The sequence below is a fragment of the Homalodisca vitripennis genome, chromosome 4 (genome assembly GCF_021130785.1).
Source record: "Homalodisca vitripennis isolate AUS2020 chromosome 4, UT_GWSS_2.1, whole genome shotgun sequence".
Taxonomy (NCBI): Eukaryota; Metazoa; Arthropoda; class Insecta; order Hemiptera; family Cicadellidae; genus Homalodisca; species Homalodisca vitripennis.
The window spans coordinates 125255041-125271634 of record NC_060210.1 but is presented as its reverse complement, the minus strand read 5'-3'; the positions used below and the strand labels follow the sequence as shown (position 1 = coordinate 125271634).

The following is a 16594-nucleotide window of genomic DNA, read 5'->3' as shown; positions in this document are numbered from 1 at the left end:
GCTATATTTTATAAGCCTCCTTTTACCTTCTATTCTGGAACAGGGTGTATGTTGAAAACACCTGGCTAAGTTAATTTAAACAAAAAAATAATTAATTAAAGCTTATAATTCCTTTAATACAGTATCTTGAATTTATTTACAAACATATCTGCAGAGTAATTTAGTATCTCTGTACTGTAGAGAAGTTAGCATGACCGGTGACTTCGAGATGCGCCGTAGGCAAAGACGGAACTAAAGTGGTGGGGGTGAGCGGCTCAGTCTGTTGCCGTATTTAGCCTTGTGAACTTCGGTCACCAGTCTTCTATACGTGCCGCCCAAAAAACATTCGCTTGTGCCAATTCACGAGTTGTAATACAATTTGTGAATTAATTGCGTTGTGCTCATTACGTTTTAAGTAAAGAGTTTGTGATGGATCGTAATGTAAAAATTAAAATTGGAGGTAGAAAGGTTATACACGGCCAAGCAAGAGAAGTGATTGCAAATGTTTACCATTTTATGAAACGGGAAGCAAAAACCAACACACTTATAAATTTGAAGAAAGTTCAACAGCGTGTCGTAGAGGCAACTGGAATTTAACATAAGGGTCTAGAAATGTTGGCAAACACTACAATATTCGGCTCCCGCCACCACTATGAGCCGGGAGCCGAAAACTCTCAGTAGGGGTAGTAGCACCGTATTCACTCCCCTACTCTAGATTGTGCCCCCACGCGCTCACCTCCTCCACTCCTCACGCGCATCCCACCGGTCATGCTATAACTTCCCTACAATACAAACTAATTTTTTACTTCACCAAAACCACTCTTTTTACTTCACCGTCTAGTGGAGGAGGTGTCAGCCGCACATAGCTAGGAATGCCTTTTGCCACTTGGAGACTAAAGACAACTCACCTATAATGGAAAGGTGGAAAATGATCAGAAAAGTGACTGTGAACGAATTAGAAAAAATGTTATACCAGACTAGGAGTTAAGTTTGATGAATATCATTGGGAATCGATGTACAACGCAAAGGCGTTCGCTCCAATTCTACAAATGATGGAGTCGAATAGACTCTTGGAGGAGGAAGAGGGGAAGAAAGTAAGTTCTTTGAAGTTAAATTAAACCTTTACCAAACATGTTTTGAATTTATTACCGAAAAATGCCAGATCATTTGCACGCACATTTAACTTTAATGCACAAAACATGTTCTTTTTGAAATAAATTCGTTTTTTTTGAAATTGTTAATTATATTTTAATAGTAAAATTCCTGAGAGAAGCATAAATTGTGTTTAGAATAACAATCAAGTTTTAAAGTACAGTGGAGTCCCGCTAATCCGAACACGTGTAATCCGAACGTCGGTTAATCCGAACAGGTCCAGGAGGAATTATTTATAATGATAATGAACAGTTATAGGAACTAATTACATAAAAAATGAAAATGGGTGCATCATTTCGTACATAAACAAAGAAAACTTTAATTAAATAGACATACAATATTTTATTAAGACCAAATTGTGTACGATACAGTACATAAATAATGAAGTTAAATACAGTACCAAATTGAAACTTATAGGTTAAGTATGAGTTAAATTACTGTATTTAAGAAGTGAAATCAAACAAAAAAAAATTGGACGTAGAGTACTGATATTATTATTGAGTACTGTACAATATTAATTGTTTAAAAGACATAAATTCAGTTATTGTCTTCTGTCGCATTGAAGAGTCTATTGGATGACGCGTAGTTTCGTACAACTATTCAACGCGTGGACCCGTACAATATCCAGTACGCTCACATTGCTTAACAATAGAACTCTCACACTAAATACGGTAAATGTGCTTAGTATTTCGCAAACACGTTTTATTTGTCAAGAAATACAATGCAACAGTCAGAAAACATGTTTTAATAAACAATGTTGATAATTCTATAACAAAATAGACCCATCTCAAGTTTAAAAACCGTATTTTTCTGTAATTCTGGCTAATCCGAACAATCACATAATCCGAATAGGGCTCGGTCCCCAATTAGGTCTGATTAACGGGACTCTACTGTAATATCCTTTAAATTGCCTTTTTATTTATTTTGTTTTTGTTTTAGTTGTAATTTTGTCATCAATCTATTCAAACATTTAGAATATTTATACAATAATGAAATATAAAATCGTATTATGTTAAATCTAATATTGCTCCTGCATTGGATATTGTTTACCACTTGAATGATGAGGACTAATAAGACGCAGGGGTGCAGGTGATGGTGCTAAAAGGATGGGAGAAAAGTGCCATTATTGAAGAGTGACGGGTCAAACCCTGTACCTGACCAGGGACGTGACTGCAGCGCTGGACCGCTGGGTGAAATTCCGGTTTGACCGTATGATCTACGTGGTGGACAACAGTCAACATCAACATTCACCGCATTGCAGGGAGTGCTGAATGCACTGGATTACGACTGGGCCAACACTATCGAACACGTAAAGTTCGGCCGTAAATCCCAGGGCATGAGCACACGTAAAGGACAGGTAGTGTTCCTAACAGGATATTCTGGACGAGGCAAAGCATAAAATGATCGAGAAGAAACAACACCAATCATCAAGTAAGTAAATAAGAGAGTATATCTTGGTTATTAATATTTTTATGTTGCTGCAGTGTTCACTTAGAAACAGATTAATGTTACCAGATGTACCTAACATAACATCTCTGCCTACTATGCCAATAATTTTAGTTTGCTGGGCTGTCTGTCTACTTTTTCGACTTCAAGATGACTTCATATGACATTCTGTGACTGCTGAACTCAATATTGTGTACACTATTTGAAAGTTAAACTCAGTTTGCTCTATTCACTTATTACCTTACATGTCTTCTGTCTTCTATTCCATTATGGACAACTCCATTGGGTAATTCTAAGCAATATATGGGTCAACCTCGATTTTTCTCATATTACAATTTAATGTTCCAATAGTCAATTAGAGAAGGAAAATGACTAGAATTTCTTGACGGAAAGCCAGTTTTAGGGAGCAGGCAACTCATATTACAATATAATGTTCCAATAGTCAATTAGAAAAGGAAATGACTAGAATTTCTTGCTGGGAAGCAGTTATAGGGAGCAGGCAACCTGCGAGAATTACCTATTAGTGATCAAGGGCACTGACGTGATCTGGGCTTCAAATTTGGAACTACTCGAGTTAATTTTTTTTCCTAAAAGAGCAAGCAGCGCGAAAGCGGCGCAGCGGGCAAGCATTGTGCGTGATCTTCGTATATACTGAATTGATTCAGGCCAAAGGAATGACACACAGATTCCTTTACCAGATTTTTACGGAGATTTTGTATTGGGCGGATTATATTGGTTTACTTTGCTTTCCAGCATGTAATTATGTGTTTTAAAATTGTTTTACATACATTACCTACATTATATTGTAATATGTAATGACAATTTATCAGAAATTTTTAATAAAAAAAAGGATCACGCACGATGCCTGCCCGCTCTGCGCAGCGCTTCGCGCTGCTTGCTCTTTTGGAAAAAAAAATTAACTCGAGTAGTTCCAAATTTGAAGCCCAGATCACGTCAGTGCCCCTGATCACTAATAGGTAACTCTAAGCAATATATGACCGTCTGGCGGTTGCCTGCTCCCTATAACTGCTTTCCGGCAAGAAGTTCTAGTCATTTCCTTTTCTAATTGACTATTGGAACATTATATTGTAATATGAGAAAAATCGAGGTTGACCCATATATTGCTTAGAATTACCCTTCCATTGTAACAACCTCAAATTCCTTACATTTATATTTGTTAGTAAAAAACCTTGCTGTTCTTATTTTTTGACATTCTGAATTATATTTACCAAATTTGTATCTTTGGAATTAACTTATATTAATTTTTACATATACAGTTATAATTGAAATCAACAGAATAGCTTTTAGATAGTGATTTTCTAAATTTTGATTGTATATTCACCTTTCCTCCATAAAATTACCATACAGTAAGAGTTCCAGTGTAACTCTTTTGACCGGCATGTTTGGTATACTTTGGATGTTCAAATTGAAGGTATTTAGTGAATTCTATGGGCTGCAGAACATGAATGAACTGTTTTTAGTAAATAAAAGTATCAACTTCAGAGTACTGTTAAAGATAGCCATACTATCAAAATGCTTCACAGAATAAAAAGTATTAAAATATTGGTTTCTGTGAATTTTATAAACAGTGATTACAATAAGAAGCCAATATAAGCTGCATACTCAACAGTAACCGTCTAATTATTGTTTTATTGGTTTTAGATGAGATTTACCAATATAGATTTTTTGCATTTTCATGAAGTATAAACACTATATTATATTTTTTCTTTCTTTCTCCGGCCTATCCTTTTGTTCACTCTAAAAGAAATAGGCCTCATATTAATCAATTTATTCATTTTATTACATACTGTTAATTGTAAACATAACTAAAGGAATCATTGTATGAAAGTCTTTAAGGTAACCTTTCTAAAGACACAGGCAGGAAATCTTCCTGATCACTTTACAAGCAGCTATATGCATTTAAAATAAGAAGTTCGGATAGTTTTATAATCATGTTCAAGGAAAAATGGATAAGATAAGGACGTGAATTTTTTACAAAATAAATACATTATAATGTCCAGTAATTATATTTTTTAGTAAAACAATTACATTTTTGTATAAATAAAAAACATATGTCATTCCTTCCAGTCATGTCTGTTCTTCTGTTCTATATATTTTAAAAACTTCACATCGTTATCTTTTACTTTTATTTTCGTGGCCTTGACTACAAAATACTCCCAAATACTTTAAATGCCTTCAACTCCTTATGGAATTGTCCAAAGATTTTTATTATTATTAAGATATTATGTTATTTATTTATTTATATTTTAAAATAATTTAAATTGTGGCGTGACTGTTTTGGCAACTTCATATTTTGGGTACTGAATTTTCCTTGTCTGGACTTATGCTAATTTTTATATTTTATACATGACTTGTGTCGATGCTCGTGTAAGCTCTATGACAATAAACGAAATTCTTATTCTTATTCTTATTCCATTTTCCCTGTGTTCTGGAAAGGTATATTAATTGGCGGTGATCATAAATAATTAAAAGTTTTATTTGATATTATAAATAAGTACAAGTAATGCCATCACGCAATAAATATGCATTGAACCATACTTCTGACGGTTTCAATTTTCCAGCGACAAAAAACTCATCTGATGAAGTATCCGATGTTCTCGGAGTATCTGCCATTATTGTCAATGATTTAAAACAGCGGAGAATGAGAGATTACAGCTTTGACTGGAACACTGCGCTGCAGGTAATTAGGTGTAAAAACTTAGAGTATTTACATTGATTATTTATTACAAATTTACGCTATTTAAAATGCATAAATATAATAGAACTACAACTTTGTCAGAACTCACCAAGGCAATTAATTGTAATTTTCTGTAATAATTTAATAGCAAAACAGAAACTAAGCAATTTAATTGTTTTTTTAACAACACAAAAATTACAAAGACATATTAGTCGAGGTTTTTAACATTTATTAGTATATAATATTTTTACTAATACAGTTCAGAGTGTTTAAGATTTCCTTCTGCTACTATACTGTTTATTTAAAAAACATCTTGCTAAATACTGTCCTAGTACTGTTTATAAAAGGATAGTAGAATAATACTGTTATAACTTGCTTTAATTTTATATATTTGTAACATATAACAGTGGAAAAGTTCTGACACTCTGTTTTAATTACATTGTTTTGTTTACATTTTTATGATATAATGATGCAAATTTTGTACCACTGCTCTAGTTATTTATTCTATCAGTGTTTAGCCTATTGATTGTTACGTGAGAAACACAGAAATAAACATGTTAAAATCTTTATGTAACTCCTGTTAATTTAACTCCATTGTTTGTTGTGATTAACGTTATTATTTCTAGTTGTTGATCTGAGAGTAGGCTTATTGATGGTTTCCAAAATGTTGATTTGATACAGTGCTGTATCACTTGATAATGTATGCTTAAAAAAATGCACTGTATTGATTGGCTCATGGTGCATTTACATGGGATGCAGTTACTAACTGCCTTCTTTATCTGGTACAACTGAATACGTAATAGCATTAGTTATATAATTTTGAAAATAGTAGTATTTACAACTTCTAGAATGTACTGACAGATTGAATTGGGGGTTTTCTATGTTCATACCTTGTTTGTTAAGTACTATTATATACAAAAAAATGAAGAAACTGTAAACATGACTTGTTTATTTACTGATAACTCATAACTCTGGTTTGTACTTGAGTGCAAACCTCTTATTGTTTGGCAAGGTGGAGCATTAGATCCAGTTGCGGTGGTCTTTGACTTCCTTACACCTACCAAAAGGTCCAGAACTCTTTTGTTTGGTATTCTCCCAAGCTGTCTAAGATGGTAGTTGATTTTTAAATGGATGTCACCAGATTGTTCGGATATAGTTTCAAGTGATTTCTTTATCGTCTGAACAGTACATTCAGCCTGGCCATTTGTTGAGGGATGAAAGGGTGCCATCACTTTATGTATTATGGAGTTGTCTTGAAGGAACTCCTCAAACATCTAGGATACAAACTGTTGTCCGTTATCAGAAAAAATGAAAAATGACCATTGGAATGCCAGATGTTGCAAAAAGAGCTTGAAGTACTCTAATACACCAATATGATGTTCTTTTCGTGGGAATAACTTTGATTCATTTAGTGTAAGCATCATTAACAATGAAGTAGAACTCCACTTTGCAAGGTCAATTAATCCAATATGTAGATGTTCCCATGGACCCTTGGAATCTTTTCACTGAAGAAAATTAATCTTTGCTGGTTTGTTCCTATTAAGAGAACAGCATTTGCAGTTTTGAGCTAGTTCTATATTAGCATCAATGCCCTTCCAGTAGACATAGCTTCTAGTGAAAGACTACATTTTTACCATTTCAATATGTACAATGTGAAGTTCTTAGAGGATTTTGGACTGAGTGATTTGGGAATCATTACCCTCGAACCTTTGAAAATACAGCCATCTTGGAGGGTAGTACGGTTTTCGTACTTTGCAATATGGAGCTTACTTTATATTTAATTTTAATAATGTTTTACTACTCCATCACACAGTTGTCATTCTGAAAGCAGTCAAGTGCACAGTGTACTATCCACCTAAATCGTACATTAGTTTCTTTGTTGTGCTTGTGTCAAATTAATGAAATGTTATAAATCATAATGTTATGAGTTGTGGTCAGGGCCATATTCAGCTTTGGTGGGTCTCAGAAAAGATATTCAGCTCGGCATTGTCATGTCCTGTGCCATCCGTAGACCGTAGACACGGTCCCTTCAAATAGACGTGTGATGGGGCCCAGCCCAGACCCCAATGGAATTGTCTGAAAAAATGTTCTTAAGTACGGATCTGCTTGTGACTTCTTCACTGCCTCTAGAATTGATTCTTCATAAACAAAACATTTTTCAAAACTTAAGACCTTTTCAACTGGAAATACTCATTATAAAGCAGTATCAAACTGCTGAAACCTGATTGTTCAGTTTCTGCATTATCAAGTGTGGGAAACAACTCCTCAACATGTCTAAGCTTGTAAAGTAATACAGCCACATTGATTTTATAATGTTTTGTTCTAGATGGATGGAGATTCAGGAGTGAAGCTGCAGTACACCCATTGTCGCCTCCACAGTTTGGAGCAAGGCTGTGGCGTGACATTGCCTGACACCTGCGAACCCAGTCTGCTGTCAGAGCCAGAGGCTTTGGCCGTAATCCTTGAGATCGCCAGGTCAGCTCACACTTCACTCCTGTCATAGGTTTGTCATGCATGGATGATTTTTCAGAAACAAAGTTTTATGATATTCTTACATTTGCAGGATGGAGGAGGCAGTTGAACGAGCTCATAATAAACTGGAGGCATATGAGATAGTGAACTACCTTTTCAGACTGTGGTAAGCTGGTGAACTGAATGGTACATACAGTTTATTGTTGACAAAAGCCTGCAACTCTCTTAGGTATCTGTTAAATTCTTCAAGAATAACCGCTCAATTTTTTCAGAAGTTCAGAAATGTTTTCTTGTAATAAAACTTGCAGTATTAAGAAACTTTGTAATTTACCTGTTCCTAAAACTATTTCAAGATTAGGCCCTTCTCCGTTCTGGAGGTATCATCAAAAATTTCACCTACACAAAAATGTAGTGGTTTTGTGTGTTTGTTATCTGCTCAAAGAAAAATAACTTAAGGTTGGTGGGTGAATAAGCCATCAGTTGTAGTTAAACTTGTTAGAAATTATTGGGTATCATTGGAAGCAAAAATAAAAAAAAAATAATGGTAGATTTGAGTCAAAAGCATAAGGAGCAGTGGCAACAGTGACTATTGCTTGGACTGACCTAATAAAGGTATCTGCGACTGGTACCCTCATGCAGCTACAGTGCAGACTGTTCCAGTGGAATATTCTAATAACAAAACACAAGTGCAGGCAAGACAATAGTGACCCAGTTAATATTTAATGATGGGCAGCTACACAAAATTGTATTAAATAATACATTAATCTAAAGTTGATAATAGTGATGGGCAAATTCAGAATTTTCAAATCTTAGTCGATTTTCAAATTTTAAATGCTAATAAACTTTTTAATTCTACGTGTGTTAAAAACAAACATTATCGCAAATTCAATTTCTGCCATTCTTAAACCTTTTGAGGCTGTCCAATAATGTGTAAGTAGTCCAAGAAAACCACCCTAATTTTCGATTGGGTTACTATCTATGGTTTTTCATAAAAAAAGGATAATTATAATATGGTTTAACAGCAATCTGTAATTTTTGTATTACCAATCAGCTGCCATCCACGAATATATACAGCAGACTCGTAGCACTGCATGAACGTTAATAAATAAAACATTAACTATAAGTACAGAAGTGCAATAATATGCCAATTAGTTTATGGTCTACACAAAGTAAGGCAAATACATGTATTACTGTTCGGTAATTTGTGTACAGCCAACAGTTAATTACACAACCGATCTTCTAACATTCGATTGTTGAATCCTTTTGAACAATTCTCAAATCCGAATCTTTGTTAAAGATAAAAAACTATACAATTATTTTGCAAATAAAAAACAAAATTTTGAACTGTTCCCAATTATACAGGGTGAGTCAGAAATATGGTAAAATATTTTAAGATGTGATTTTAGAGCTAAAAATAAGAAAAAAAATTTTGTATAAAGGTAGGTCCGGAAACGCTCCATTAGTGAGTAATGGCTGGCGAAAGATTTTGCTTTGTTTTCAGGTCACCTGGTGAAATTGAGTGATTCTGAGATGTTTTGTTCTTACTTTTTTAACTCAAATAAGGTGGATTTATAAAGAAAATCACCTGAAAAATCCAATAAAACCACTCTAGAGGTTGTAGTGTGAACAGTTTTTTTGAGAAAAAAGTATGAAATTTGCCAAAAATCTAATAACAAAAATACTGTTTTAAATGTTTGATGTCCAATAACATTGTTAAATTACCAATAAACAAATTGTTTTTTCCTAATACAGATTGTAGAGAATTTAATTCTGAAAACAACCATAATAAAGCAAAGTCAACTATATGTGTTAAAAAGTTATGAAAACTGACTCCTCACGTATTACACTACGCAGCAAACTTTTGCTGTTTCATAATAAGGAATGAATATCTGATTGGTAACAGCTGGTGAAAAACAAAACATATTTTTAGTTCAATTTTTTTTAAATACAATAAACATATCTACAATCGCTGTAAGTTCTCCACTAGAAGATTAAAGATGATGCTCAAAATAACCTCCCGTTGTTCAAAATGCACGCGTTCAGGCGTCTTTCTCATCGAGTTTCGGACCGCCGTTCAAAAACTCCACCGTGTCTGCTTAATGGTTTCTTATTCCATTAGAAATGTTTAATCAGAGTTTTTCAATGGTATCTATTGGGGAAGAGTAAAATAATGTTTTTAAATGTCCCCAAAGATCAAAGTCCACAGGGTTTAAGTCCGGTGATCTTGCTGGCCATAGAAAAAAACTGGTCCACCTCGGCCTATCCATTAATTTGTGAAACTCTCATTTAGGTGTCCCACGGACAGCCAGAGAGTAGTGCCCCGTCATGCATAAACCACATGATTCAGCGCAAATGCAGAGGTACATCATCAAACAGGTTAGGTAGCTCGTCTCTTAAAAAAGTTTAGTACACCACGCCATTAAGCCTGGGAAGAAGCACGAATACGAACTAAATGATCTGCTAAGATTCCAGCCCAAACATTTATTGAAAACTGATGTTGTGGGCTATTAGGTTTGATAGCATGAGAAATTTCTGTCTGCCCAAGTGAGGTTGTTATGGAATTAATGATAGCTGTTCTTGTAAATGTGAGCCTCATCACGTATTTAAAAAGTTTTGGATCAGCACATTTGCCCCAGAAGCCATCGACAAAAAGCAACACGGGGAGCGTAGTCTTGTGGCAAAAGAGTTTGGACATGTTGGAAGTGGTATGGGTGTAACTGGTACTCGTGTAGTATTCTACCAAATACTAGAATTGGCTGACATTGAACTGTAGTGACAATTCTCTAGTGCTCTTTTCAGGATAATCAAAATTTCATTAAGAACCAATCTCTTCTAATTCAACAGTCCTACATGATCGGGCGATGCCTGCATTACTATGCTCCCGAAAACTTAAAAGAACTTGTTTCAGATAGGAGTTGATCTGAAACAAACGCAAAAAAAAATCACGCAAAAAATCTTGCGTGCTTGGACACCTGCGGTTAGGAAAGTTTTCTCTTGATACAGACGTCTTGCTGCAGTACTATTGCAGCGTCTCAAACCATACATTAAATGCATGTCTGCTAATTTAGAGTTTGAATACACAAGAAAACAGAATATTACCTTCCATTTTTAATAAATGAAACAACACAACACACAAAATTCACTAATAAAATGGATGAAAATAACTGGTTAAAATACTTAATACAAACACACAGTATCATTACAGTTTGTTGTTTTGTTTAACAATGAGGTGACATATGTCATCTAATAATAAATGCCCAACTGATTATACAGGGTGGGCCATAAGTCAGTTGTCACTAGCAATCCTTAGACTTTGTTTTTCCTAGCGTAGTAGTTGTGAACTTGACTAAGTCAAACACTAGCAGTTTGAGGTTATGTTTGTTTTATTGTCGATATCTGAGAAAGTATGAATAGGAAATTAACAACAGAACAGCGTTGTGTTTGTTTTGCAACCATGGTGGAAAAAAAATAAAAAAAAACAAAAAGCATGATCATAATTATAGTGATGTTTGTGATTTGTTTTGTGGAACGTTTTCCAAATATCCAGCCTCCATCTCGACAAGGTATTCGCAAATTAAAATTTAAGATTTGAAAGAGACTGGGTCGGTAGCGGAGCTTCCTCGTTCAGGTAGTAGGCCGCAAGGTCTGTTACTACAGATAAGAGAATCTGAATGTTGTCGCGCAATGTTGTGTGCAATCACCGACGAAATCGCAAAGAAAAGCATCAAATGAGTATGGAATAGCAAGAACAAGCCTACAAAGGATACAGAAACAGGTGAATTTGAGACCATATAGGCCTACTTTACTCCAAGGCCTAAATGAAGATGATCCGGACAGGCGTGTGGAAATTCTGCGAGCTGTACACAATCCGACAAGAAGCCGATCCCAATTTTTACAAAAGCATTCTTTGGAGCGACAAAGCAACTTTTAAGGTGAATGGCAGAGTGAACAGACACAACTGTGTCTACTGGGATTCTAACGAATCCCCATATGGACGATGGAGACAGAGTTAAAACGCTCCTGGCGTGAGTGTATGGGGCTGGTATTTTTTAGCGGTGGGCTAATCGTGGCCTCAATTTTTTTGACGGTACTGTCAATTCTCTTAATTACCTAGATATGCTTCAATAGGTGTTGTTAGAACTGGAAAATAGTCCACTTTATGAACATTCTGCGGCCGGTTAAGGAAAAGTTGATATGGCAACAAGATGGAGCACCCCTCTCATTATGGACTTATTGTGAGAGACTTTCTAAATAATAAGTTTAAATGAATGGATTGGCAGACGAGGTACTATTGAATGGCCTCTACGGTCTCCAGATATAACACCAAATGGAATTTTCAGTCTGGGGTATACTAAAAAATGAGGTTTATTCAGTCAAGATTCGTAATGTTGAGCATTTGAAGGAACGAATCCAATCAGAATTTTGAAAAAACTTACAGTCCAGGAACATTTGCGACAAAATTTGTAATCTGTGTTAAAAAGATGCAATCTTTGCTTAGAACAGCATGGAGACCACTTTGAGCTTTTTTTTGTAGGTTCATTGAACACTACATGTTTTCCTGTATTAATAAATTGTATTTGTACTACATAGTAAAATAAATATATTTGTATTTTCGCTTGTTTTGGTATATTATTGCACCAAATGCATTTTGACAACTGACTTATGGCCCACCCTGTATATTTAAAAATGTTTAAACAGCTATTGTTTAAATGATTAATTATTACCAGCTGTTATCGATCAGATACTCATTCCTTATTATAAAACAGCAATAAAAAAATTAAGCTATGTGGTGTCATATGAGGAGTCAATTTCATAACTTTTTTACACATTTAGTTGACTTTGCTTATTATGGTTGTTTTTCAGAATTAAATTCTCTACAATCTGTAATTAGAAAAAACAATTTGTTTATTGTGTCATTTAACAATGTTATTGGACATCAAACATTTAAAACCGAATTTTTGTTATTAGATTTTTGGCAAATTTCATACTTTTTTTCTCAAAAACTGTTCACACTACAACCTCTAGAGTGGTTTTATTGGATTTTTTCAGGTTATTTTCTTTATAAATTTTGCCGCCTTATTTGAGTTAACAAGTAAGAACAAAACATCTCAAAGAGTCACTTAATTACACCAGGTGACCTGAAAACAAAGCAAAATCTTTCGCCAGCCATTACTCTCTAATGGAGTGTTTTCTTTTCCGGACCTACCTTTAATAAAATTTTTTTCTTATTTTTAGCTCTAAAATCACGTCTTAAAATATTTTACCATATTTCTGACTCACCTGTATATTGAACCATTTATTATTAAATAAATTTATATAATATCTATTCATAATAAATCATTTTATGAAGAACTGTTTAGAGGGTTAAAACAAAATATGAAACTAATTACGATAATCATAAATATATCTTCATAAAATGTTATGCACTATTGAAACATGTTTCACACACACTAGTACATAAAGTAAATGATAACTTCGAAGCCACATAAATACACGTATGATTAAATAGAAACCAGCCTACTGCATATGTATCACAATTTCTATGTAATTATAGTCAACTGCACACCTTTGTAACATAATAAACATTTGTTAACATAATATCTCTGACATTCATTTTGCGATGGTATGCTGTGCGTCAGAATTACTGCCACATCTTAACCTCATGCTCTATGGCAGTCATTGTCATGGCCATTCTATAGCAAATATAGTTAGTTGTCACCTGATCAATCCAGAAGAGAAGAAGGAGCATTTAATGTATGTGGTGTTCACAATTGAGTAATTTGAGCTTTGCCAAAATTTTCTAAAAAATGTTTTCCCACAAAAACGCCTTGAAATAAGAGAGATATGTTCAAAAAGTAACAGGAATTTTCATTTTTTTAATTAATTATTTGTCTACATTAATGAAGTCAACCTCAACACACTTCTCAAACTTGATATTTAGGATAGCCTTTATCTCTTTTAGCTCTGTCATCAATGATTGTAAAACGACGGCCCTTTAATGTTCTCTTTACTTTTGGAACTAAAATAAGGTTCCCAAGTAGCCATTTGTAGAGAATATTGAGACTAGGGGATCGTTACAGTACTGTTTTGGCCAAAAATTCACAAACAAGCAATGAAGTGTGAGTAGTTGCATTGTCAATGTGCAGAACCAAAAATCAGGATTTTTCAAACTGTTTCATGCAAACAGTGTAGTAGTGCAAACTTGAAGATAGTACTCCTTTATTGACCGATTGACCTTGTGGTAAGAATTCATGATGCACTATGCCATTAAAATCGAAGAACACAGTGAGAATAGAATGAACACACAGAGAATCTTTATATTTTACTGCACCTGTCAAACCTTTTTCTGTCTTGACGATTTATGATCCAGAATGCCTCCACTGGAATGATTGAGTCTTAATTTCAATGCCATATCCGTAAACCCATGTTCATCACCTGTCATAAAATGTTCCGATAATTATGCATTGTCGTTGACTTCATTTAGTGACTCCTGAAAAACTTCCATTCAACTATTTTGGAACAAATTTTGCTGCCACCTACCCAAAACATTGAAAAGATTTCATTGTATGAGCCAATTGACATTCCAACATCAGTGACTTCTCGGATCATAATATTGTGATCGTTCATAACCATTTCTTCCACTTTTTTACATTTTCATCAATTGTTAATGTGCTGGGGCATCTGGAGCGTTTGTCTTCTTCAATATCTTCACAGCTCGTTTTTTTACTTGTAAGAGACTCATCATACGTCTTTGTTAACATTGCCCACACTTTGTTGTACTTCATTTCATTTTTCACACAAAATTTGATACAAATTCTTTGAGCCAATTTTTTAACAATAAAAAATCATGGGACTCATAAAACACATCTAAACCTTAGCAGTTGCCACTGAAAAAGTAAGCAATCAATACAGCTGGAAATTGTATTATACTTCAGTACCAAAATAATAGAAAAATAATGATAATCAGACTCTCTAAACTTGTGAAACTTGGAAGTTCCCATTACTTTTTGTATTCACCTCTTACACAAAATCTCAAATTATCAAGATTTAAAATACCATCACTTTACTGAATTGTGAATTCTTAACAGTACCCAGTTAGTACATCATTGATTTCTCTAACTCCAATTCAATGATATATCAATCACACTAGTTTGATTGATTTTTCCACTAGGTATACAAAATGTAAAACCACCCTGGACAATATCATTTAAAATTTAACCTATTGTCACTTTAAGAAAAATGTTTAATTTGTTTTGTTTGATTGTAGCAATAAAACGAGCCAAGCCCTTAAAACGCTGAATGTGAAGAACCAATCGGTCCCGGTGGCGGAGCAGCGGCTTCTGTTGTTCCACAGAGCGAGGACCGTGTTGCACTCTGGTATGAGGTTGCTCGGCTTGCGACCTCTAACTGAGATGTAACAGCCTCTACTCTTGTAGTGTCTGGATTAGCTCAGCAGTTATCTGCTACCTCTGATGTTTGTTCTGGGAAAGAAATTAATTAAAGCTGTGGACAAGCGCTGATGCAGAGCAATGCATCTACTATCTGTTACAGCCTCCCAAGTCAACATGTAGCACAGTATATTTATGAAGATTGAATGTAATTTTTTAAAGCCTGAAGATTTTTTACACTTCACTTGAAAAAAGTCTCAATATTTGTTTATGGATAAGAATTGGTGAGGATATTTTTAACATGATAGTACTATTACAGAAGTGAGTATGAATATTTTAAAAGGTCACCAAGACAAAATACAAACAAAATTTTGTACTAAGTAGTCTTATTTCAACATCTAATACTAAAGAACATACCTGTATTTAGCATTAATTTAGTTTTTACAGTGCTAATATTGTATTGTTTTACAGAATAAAATGTGTTTTCAAAAATTATTTGGGTTCATTTTTGTCTAATCTTTTACTGCAAACAACCAAATGGTGATAAATTTCATATTTCTGTAATTTATTGGCTTTATTTTTTTTGTTTTTTTTAAGTTTGAAATTCCGGATGAAAACCGTTTTAAATGTGGAGAAAAGTAATAATAACTTTAAAAAAAAAACAACAAAAAAAAGCCAATAACTTTATTTTTTTGTTTTTTTAAGTTTGAAATTCCGGATGAAAACCGTTTTAAATGTGGAGAAAAGTAATAATAGCAGTTTGTTACTCTTTGATTTTGTATCTAGGTGTCCGTCGCCCTTACAGTATATTTGCAAAATTACTCTGATTTCTGTTTCTTCATATTGTAAAAAAGTCATCCTGAGTTAATATTCATTCAAAGGTGGTGAGGTTGGAATTTTTTTAATTATAAACCTTAATTTAAACTTTTACTGAAAATTTCTTTTCTGTATGATTGTCTGTCTATAGAACATCTCGAGAATTAAACGAGAATCACAACGTGTCCCTTATCGGGTACATGCGATCTTTCACAACTGCCTTTGTGTCTGGATACTTCAGACGTTTAACTTCGAAAAACCATTACGGTTTTTTTGCCATTTTTATTCAAAAATTCAACGTGTTAATTTCCACATTCACTGTTTATTAGACCCAGAGTTCAGTTGATTCACTCAATAATTGTTTGGATTCCCAATTTTTAAGGTGTTTGTAAAGAACTTTCTAATGCACTTTAAACCAAAAAGTGTTCTAGACAAGATTAAAATTTAGTGCCGCAGGAAGCCTAAGATTAATTTAACACCCATTAGTTTTGGAAGATCTGCAAATCCTGATACTCTGTACTTCGTACATTAAGTTTTCGCTGCCCATTGACCCATAATTGTGGATAGCCATAATCTCTGTAGTAAGTGTGTTTCCAAGGCAAAGCCAATAATCTTAAGTTTATTCAATAAAATACAAGGATTA

At 34.1% G+C, this 16594-nt stretch overlaps 1 protein-coding gene across 1 annotated transcript; it reads left to right on the top strand.

Moving 5' to 3' along the window:
• The first annotated feature begins 992 nt into the window (after nt 1-992).
• On the top strand, nt 993-15630 carry LOC124361177 (probable arginine--tRNA ligase, cytoplasmic). The gene is given in 8 exon segments (XM_046815217.1): nt 993-1073; nt 2262-2376; nt 2379-2500; nt 2502-2562; nt 5160-5278; nt 7602-7750; nt 7839-7913; nt 15015-15630. Coding segments are annotated over 8 exon segments (873 nt in total). The 3' UTR covers nt 15166-15630.
• Nucleotides 15631-16594: the final 964 nt, after the last annotated feature.